At 52.9% G+C, this 8,865-nt stretch overlaps 1 protein-coding gene across 1 annotated transcript in view; it reads left to right on the top strand.

The window, feature by feature from the left end:
* LOC103173239 (cytosolic carboxypeptidase 3-like) overlaps positions 1-8,334 on the top strand; it is a 12,577-nt gene extending 4,243 nt beyond the window's left edge. Inside the window, exons 7-9 of the mRNA XM_042338152.1 lie at positions 403-1,185; positions 1,978-2,113; positions 8,170-8,334. Coding sequence (XP_042194086.1) covers positions 403-1,185; positions 1,978-2,113; positions 8,170-8,334 — 1,084 coding nt within the window. The remainder of the gene's footprint in view (positions 1-402; positions 1,186-1,977; positions 2,114-8,169) is intronic.
* The last annotated feature ends 531 nt before the right edge of the window (positions 8,335-8,865 follow it).

Genomic DNA, 8,865 nt, shown 5'->3' on the forward strand with positions numbered 1-8,865 from the left:
TCCCTCGGTCACAATGTCACTCTCTCTCCCTCACACTCGTCTCTCTCTCTCTCACTTTCTGTCCCACTCTCCCTCTTACTCTCTCTCACACTCTGTCTTTCTGTCACTCTCTCCATGTCAGTCTTTCTCTCTGTGTCACTCACTCTCTCTGTGTCTCTCACTCTCCTTGTCCCTCGATCACTGTCTCAGTCTCTCTGTGTTTCTCTATGCAGAGCTGACTGTGACTATGACCTGTTGCTCGGGGCTGATATGTATACTAACAAGGACGCTCTCTCTCACACTGTGTGTCTCTCTCTCTCTCTCTGTCACTCTTTGACTCACTCACACTCTCTGTCTCTCTCTCACTCTCCCTGTCTCTCTCACACTGCCACTCTCTCTCATTCTGTGTCTCTGTGTGTGTAGAGGTGATTATGACTATGAGCTGTTGCTCAGAGCTGACCTGTACACTAACAAGCACACACAGTGGTACTATTTCCAGGTGGGGAACATGCAAAGGGGCGTATGCTACCGCTTCACCATCACCAACCTGCTGAAGCCGACCAGCCTGTACAGCGCGGGCATGCGGCCCCTCATGTACTCGGTGCGGGAGGCAGAGGAGCGCGGGATGGGCTGGCACAGGGTGGGCACGGGCATCAGCTATTACCGTAACAACCGGAGCCAGGCCAGCCGGCAATGCTACTCCCTGACCTGGAAGCTATGCTTCCCCCACTCCGGAGACACCTGCTATTTTGCCCACTGTTACCCGTTCACCTACTCGGACCTGCAGGACTACCTGGCTGGGATCAGCAGCGATCCCGTGCGCTCTCGCTACTGCAAGCTCCGTGTCCTGTGTCGCTCGCTGGGTGGTAACATGGTGTATGTCCTCACTGTCACTAACCCATCACGGAGCCCGCAGCTCACCAGTGGGAAGAAGGCGGTGGTTGTGACGGCCCGAGTTCACCCCGGGGAGACCAACAGCTCCTGGGTCATGAAGGGCTTTCTGGACTATTTGCTCGGAGGTTCTGAGGATGCGAGTCTTCTCCGTGACATGTTCCTCTTCAAGGTGGTACCAATGCTCAACCCCGATGGCGTGGTTGTGGGCAACTACCGCTGCTCGCTGGCCGGTCAGGACCTCAACCGCAACTACAGGACCTGCCTCAAGCAGCACTTCCCACCCGTCTGGTACATGAGGAACCTCATCAAGCGGTGAGCGAGAACGAGAAAGGGAGGAAGTGAGAGTGACAGAGTGAGAGAAAGTGACAGATAGTCTGAGCGAGTGATAGAGAGTGAGAGTGAGAGGAAGTGAGAGAGAGGGAGTGAGAGAGAGAGGGAGTGAGAGAAGGAGTGTGATAGTTCGACAGAAAGTGAAGGAAGGAGTGAGTGACGGAAAGAGTGAGTGTGGGAGAGTGGGAATGAGTGAGAGAGTGTGAGAGAGTGACAGAGTGAGAGAGTCAATGACAGAGCGTGACAGAGAGTGACAGTGATAGAGTGAGAGTGAGGGAGGTAGATTGAGAGTGAGTGAGAATGACAGTGACAGAGTGAGGGAGAGTGGGAAGGTGAGGGTGAGTGAGAGAGCGAGTGAGCGCAGGGCCAGGTTAAGGGATCAGGGAGCCCTAAACCACTGCACATTTGAGCTATGAACTCAAAATATACAAGAATACCCTTTCCAAATATTTTCTAGCTCTGTCCAAGAGCCGTCACGGACTCGATGGGCCGAATGGCCTCCTTCTGTGCCGTAACATTCTATGAGTCTATGAATTGCTGTAGATCTGAGTGCACGCAGCAGTGTACCACAAACAGTCGCGGATTGAGTGACCCCAGGTTTTTTTTGAGGGATGATTACCCCCCCAACACCCCGAAAAGCGATCCGCCAGTCGGCTGACATCCGGGTTCCTACTGACCGCCAGTCAGTAATCCCGAGGCGTGTGGAGTGGGGAAACGCGCCCACCGAGTCCCGACCCGCTTGGGGGATCGAGCCCAGGTCCTCTCGCCCCCCAGGCGAGCGCTCCCACCACCGAGCCGCCGGACTCCACAAACACCCGATGGGAAATCCGGACAGGGCACCAATTCGGCGCCGCCGCCCGCCGCCGCCGCCGCCGCCGCCCGCCTCGCCGTGTTTCCGGCGCCGCTCGGGGTAACGGTCGCGGTGATTAATAATAATCCCTCGCATTCGGACACGGGCCGCTCGTGTCGCATCACGTCCTCGAAGACGCCCCACAGGATATCCCCTGGAGTGCGGCGAGTGGACTTGTGCGCGTCCTCGTCCTCGTCGTCGTCTTCCTCGTCGGGGCGAAGGGTGGCAGCCGATTGCGGACTGCGGCGTCCCCGGAAACGGCGTCCCCTCCCCCCCCCCCCCGACCCCCCCCCCCCAGCGCCTTCACGGAGCTCGGGTGGGGGCCTGAGGGCAACACCGGGGCCCGCGCCCAACGGGGGGGGGTCTCTGAAGCCAGGAGTGCTGCCAGACATGGCGCCCGCTCTCTCTCTCTCTCTCTGTCGCTGACTCCCGGCCGAGGCTCCCTTCCCGCGCTCTGCCCCGTGAGGTTGCGCGTTGAGCGACGGGAAAGGGGGCGGGGCTGGAGGACTGGCTCGGACCTCCAGCCCCGCCCCTCTCCTTCCGTCCCCACCCACCCCCCCCCCCCCCCACCCCACCCCGCGCTGCCTCTCTCACCGGGTCTCTCTCTCCCCATGGTGTCTGTGCTGGGGCTCGCTCCCCACTGGAGCTCTCTACTCTACCCCCATTCCTTGCTCTCTCTCTCTCTCCATCGTGTCTGTGCTGGGGCTCGCTCCCCCACTGGAGCTCTCTACTCTACCCCATTCCCTGCTCTCTCTCTCTCCCCATCGTGTCTGTGCTGGGGCTCGCTCCCCCACTGGAGCTCTCTACTCTAACCCCATTCCCTGCTCTCTCCCCATGGTGTCTGTGCTGGGGCTCACTCCCCACTGGAGCTCTCTACTCTAACCCCATTCCCTGCTCTCTCTCTCTCTCCCCATGGTGTCTGTGCTGGGGCTCGCTCCCCCACTGGAGCTCTCTACTCTACCCCCAATCCTTGCTCTCTCTCTCCCCATCGTGTCTGTGCTGGGGCTCGCTCCCCCACTGGAGCTCTCTACTCTACCCCCATTCCTTGCTCTCTCTCTCTCTCCATCGTGTCTGTGCTGGGGCTCGCTCCCCCACTGGAGCTCTCTACTCTACCCCCATTCCTTGCTCTCTCTCTCTCCCCATCGTGTCTGTGCTGGGGCTCGCTCCCCCACTGGAGCTCTCTACTCTAACCCCATTCCCTGCTCTCTCTCTCCCCCTATGGTGTCTGTGCTGGGGCTCGCTTCCCCCACTGGAGCTCTCTATCTACCCCCATTCCCTGCTCTCTCTCTCTACCCATCGTGTCTGTGTTGGTGCTCACTCCATCCCTCGTCCTGGACACTCCCTCATTGCTCCGCCCACACCCTCACCCCTCGGCTGGCAGGACCAGCGTGGTGAAGATACCCTCCCCTTTAAATCACACAGTGCTCCTCCCCTTTAAATCCCATTCCCTCATGCTCTGAGGTTATTTCCTGTGACAAAAAGAATTACATTACTGAATGGGGTCATTCCTTTTAATAGATCTCATTAAATGGAGTGAAAGTGAGCGCCTAAGGCAGGAACTGGGTCCCAGAGCTGCCGCCATTTCCACAGCTTTAAACATGGGGCCTGACGCCCGCAATCCAGGGTCGGTCAACCTGACTGGACCCTAACCCCACTCAACCCTTACCCACTCTGGTCCTGCCCCGCCCCCAACCTCGCTCGCCCATCAAGACAGCTTCAATCCCAGCACAAACACAATAATAATTAATTAATAATAATGCTTGTATTTGATACAGTGCCTTATTACACTCCCTCCCCCTCAATATGTTGCCTTCCAGCTGCTAACCTCTGGTTCAGACTCCATATCGGGGTGTGAACCCCAATCCAGGCTGACATTCCAGTACAGCTCTGGGGGAGTGACTGAGCCCCAGAGAGCGAGGGCGCTGGAGGAACGTCAGTGCTGACATGATGTTGGATGATGAGTGTGTGTATGGTTGTGATTCGTGTGTTTCTGTGATGTAAGTCTCTCTCTCCTCTGATCGCTGTGTGGGTGCCCACTCCAGTGTGTAGGGTGGCCTGTCACTCAGCACCTGTCAGAGGCTGCCCTCTCACACACTGTGACAAGTGTTAAATCTGTGCGGATCTGTAAACAGGCAAAGCCAATGTCATTAATCAGTCTCTGGTCCTGATTAACTGGAGCTGACAGCCTGACCTCCCCCCCCCCCCAACCCCACCCCCAGGGCAGCCATGGTTACCTCGGGCTGATGCCAGGCTTTGGCAGCCCCAGGTGAGGAGTGATGAGGGGGTGACGGGGGATGGATTAGGGGGTGACGGAAGTTGGTTGAGGTGTGTCTCAATTTAATGTCTCATCTGAATAACGTCACCTCCGACAATCCAGGACTCCTCCAGCGCTGGGCTGGAGAGTCAGCCTGCACTGCGAGATCAAAGTCCTGACATGGGGCTCAAACTCACAACCTTCTGACTCGGAGGAGAGAGTGTTGCTAACTGAGCCTGTCTGCCACACTGAGAGGCTGGGAGAGCCAGGAGATATTCTCTAGAGCTAAAGTTAAGGATTGATCAAAGTGAGATGTGTAAAATAATGATAGGAATTAAGGTTTGATCGAGGATCCCAAAGTAGGAGCCACAATCTTAAACGTGGAGCAAAGACAAAGAACTCAGTAAGAGAAAGTTTCTGTACAGAGGCTTGTGAGGGAGCAGGACTGAGTTCATTTGGGATTGTTTAAAGGACATAACAGCTGGTTGGATGTAAAGATGTCAACATGTGTGAATAAAAGGCAGGGAAATGGGATTAAAGGATCTGCTCTGACAATAGCAAAACCAGATCTGGTGCAGCCTCGTGGGCTGAACCATTCCTATTCCCACAGGAGCTCCCGGACCTGTGTCTTGTTACTCGGGCATTTTGTTCTCCAAATAATAATAATAATAATAATCCTGCCATGTTTACAGCAGCTTTCACGTCAGGAGAACATCTCAAAGCACTTCACAGGATTTAATAATAACCCTTGCATTTGATATAGCGCCTTATCATGTCAAAGCGCTTCACAGAATAAACTGTAAAATGAAATAACTGTATATTTTAAACCATTATTATATTTTTATTTTGATTATTATTCCCCAGAAGAGCGATCCAACAATCGACTGACAACCGAGTAGTGACTGTGTTTGTAGGTGAACACAACTTGCACAATTTCCACCCGCCGCTCTCTCCGATCCCTACCCCCAGCTAGGGTCCGAAACACTGACCGGCCAACTCTTTTGGACGCCTTCCCGACATGAAAGGCTTTATAAAAATGTCATTTTGTTGTTGTTGTTGTTGCATGTAACAATATCCCACAACCAACCAACGGTGACCAAGCTTATTTGGGAGATTGTCGCCCAGGACACAGAGTGGGTAGGGGAGGGGGAGAGCGCGAGAAACTCCCTTCTCTTTTCCACGGGATCTTTAGAGCCCACCTGACCAGGCGCAGACCTGACCTCGCTTTAACATCTCATCTGAAGGACGGGGTCTCTGTAACCGCAACACACCCTCCAGCACCAGAGCCTCAGCCTGAACCAGGGGGCGCCCACCGTCCAACAGCACAAGGTGGCACTGTCGAGTACGATCAACAACACAGAGGAAAGAGCAATAGAACAGTGACCTTTCACTGAGTTACATTGACAACAAAGTCAGACACACAAAGTATATCTGGAAATAACAATATAAGCCTTAACGTTAAACTGTGGTAAATATGCTGCCGGTTGTTTTGATTGAGGATTGTGCAATACATAGCAGGTCAGGCAGCATCGATGGAGAGAGGAAAGTGAGGTAACATTTCTGGTCGATGACCTTTGTATATTTCTTTAGGTGAATTTAAAACAATAGTTTTCAATTTTGGTGCAAAACAGAACAATAATAACAACAGACACTGATACAGACATTGAGCTGGAAGTTTCAAATCCAAAGTTTTCACAGTCACTTCACTCCAATTAATCTTGGTGTCAATCTGGGTAAATATTGAAAGGATGAGACAATTTTATTACTTTATTGTAGATTGCACTAAAGCTCATCGACCAGAAACGTTAACTCATTTTCCTCTCTCCATAGATGCTGCCTGAATAGTGACTCCGGTTTTTATTCCAATGTGGGGCTTGAAGCCCCAGGGCTTGTGGCCCACACTCTCAGTGATTGAACACGACCTGCCATCGCCCAGTCACAGGAGCAGACCTCGTGTCACCAGGTCCCTCTGGGTGTGGACGTGGCTGGCCTCACACCTGGGCACAAAGCGTTAAACAAGCACAAACAGCTCCGGGTGCAGTTGAGAGAAAAGTCATTTAGAACTTCTTTCATCCTGGAGAGATGAAGCCTGGAAATAAAAGAGCAAAAGAAAAGGGATTTAATCTCTCTCATCTGCACCATAATCGCAGTGAATTTCTGACCAGCCCTGGGGACAAGGTCTCTCGTCCCCACATCGCTGTTATCAGTCGCCTCCACATTTGTGAGCTGCTGCCTCTCTCCTCAGATCCCAGTTCTCGCCCACTCTCCCTCAGGCCCGGCACAGCCTGTGGCTCAGGCACATTGTTGTGTGAGGGAGTGAGCAGCTCAGGGGGCCTGGTGCCTCGACACTGCTTTATTAGTGAGCCCCAAACACATCAGCAGCTCTTCCTTTCACGGGCAATAATTAGCAATTTAGTCCCTGTCCCTCAGGAAATCCCACCGTCATTTACAAGTAGGAAGCTTTAGTTTCCTTCGAACTTAATATTCATCACTCACCCTCTGTGATTACCAGCCAGGTTCCCACATAGCCCAGCACAACACAGCCCAGTAAAACACAGCCCATCCCAGTACAACAGCCCATCCCAGCACAACACAGCCCAGTACAACACAGCCTACCACAACACAGCCAAGCCCAGTACAATACAGACCAGCCCAGCACAACACAGCCTAGCAAAACACAACAAAAACTTGGATTTATATAGCGTCCTCCATGCTGAACGGCGTCTCAGAGCTTCACAGTAACGATCCCGAGGCCGAGTCAGGGGGAGGGGGGGGGAAGGTGACCAAAGGTGCGGTCGAAAAGAAAGGTCTTCAGCAGAGACCTGAAAATAGGAAGAGAGAGAGCGAGGCGAAGGGAGTGAGGAAGGGAGTTCCAGAACCTCGGGGCGTAGTGGCTGAAGGCACGGCCGCCGAGGGTGGAGCGAAGGACTCAGGGGACAAGAAGGAGGCCAGACCCAGTAGAACGAAGGCAACGGGCACTGTTCAGCACAACACAGCCCAGCACAACCCAACAAGCCCAGCACAATACAGCCCAGCACAGGACAATACAGCCCAGCACATCACATGAGGGCCAGGCACACACCAGGACCTTGGTGGGGTGTGCATCCACGTAAATTGATGCTGTCAGTTCCCGAGGTGACAAGGCACTGATGGGAGCCAAGCAGGAGGGCCTTTGTCGTGTCGACATTCAACTGTAGAAAGTTAGCTGTCATTCAGCACTTGATGTTCAACAAACAATCGGTCAGGACAGCAGTGGTCCTGGGGTCAAGGATGGAGGCAGAGAAATAGAGTTGGGTGTCATCCGCATACATGTGGAAGTTAATCCCATGCCTGTGGATGACATCGCCAAGCGGGAGCATGTAAATATTAGAGAGGACAGGACCAAGGACAAAGCACTGAGGAATGCCGCACGTGTTGGTGTGAAGGCAGGAGAAGCTGTTCGTAGATATAAAGTGGAGACGGTAAGAATTAAACCAGGCGGGGGGTGGGGGGGGATCTGAGACAGGGGAGGGGGAGGAAAGGTATAGGAGGATAGAAGGCTAACTGGGTCAAAGGAGACAAAGAGGTCAAGAAGGTTGAGGAGCCTGAGAGCCCTGGTCCCAGAGTGAGAGAACATCATTTGTGTCTTTGACCAGGGCTGTCTCTGGACTGTGGGCAGCACAGAAGCAGGATTGGAGAGTTAGTGGGAGTGGACAGGGCCAAGTTGGGAAGCTGCGACTTGTTCCAGTAACTTGGCGAGGAAAGGAGGGCTACAGGTGGGGCAGGAGTGAGGGAACAGGACTGGGTCGAGGGAAGGTAAAGCAGAGAATAGCACAGGAGTCTCGAGTTTTAGATTTGTATTTGTGTTATTTTACACATTTAGGGAATGACTTCTCTGGAGGCTTCTCTGTACAGAACATTCACAGCATTAGAGAAGCCCATTCAGCCCATCGTGTCTGTGCTGGTGCTCGCTCCCCTGCAGACTGAGACCCTCTGCTCCGCTGACCTGGATCCCAAGCGGGGCAGCAGGGAGATGGACAAAGGTTAGAAGTTACCCTCTTGGAGATGGATCAGTCCCATTAATGGAGCTAGTTGATAAACTCTAAGTGTAAAAGCTTTTAATGAAATGATAATCGGAGGCCTTTTGTATAATAAACTTGTACTAACATTTGTATTAGGGCCAGCCATTCCCTTCCAGACATGTGTCTCTTATCTCACAGCAGAAATAATAACTCGCCAGTGAAGCTAACACAAAAATACCCTGGATCCATTGAGCAGCCGGTAATTCAATCAGCAGAAAATTAATTTGCACTCAGTATTGTCAGAGACTTGATGATGTAATTCTCAATGCTAAATATTAAGATTTCCATCAAGAAAATGAGCTTATTGAAAAGACAACATTAAGTTAAAGCTGTAAGAAATAATTAAAGTAAAGAGCAGGGCTATCTGTGCTCAGCAGAGAGTCACCAGGGGAGTGAGGGGAGCAATCGGGCTTTAGTCAATGGGAGAGAAGACGGGACCGTTTCTCTCTCCTTCCAGAGGACGTTCATTTGCCCTCCTGCTATCAGTCACCTGCAAA

Source organism: Callorhinchus milii, unplaced genomic scaffold (assembly GCF_018977255.1).
Source record: "Callorhinchus milii isolate IMCB2004 unplaced genomic scaffold, IMCB_Cmil_1.0 Scaffold9, whole genome shotgun sequence".
Classification (NCBI taxonomy): Eukaryota; Metazoa; Chordata; class Chondrichthyes; order Chimaeriformes; family Callorhinchidae; genus Callorhinchus; species Callorhinchus milii.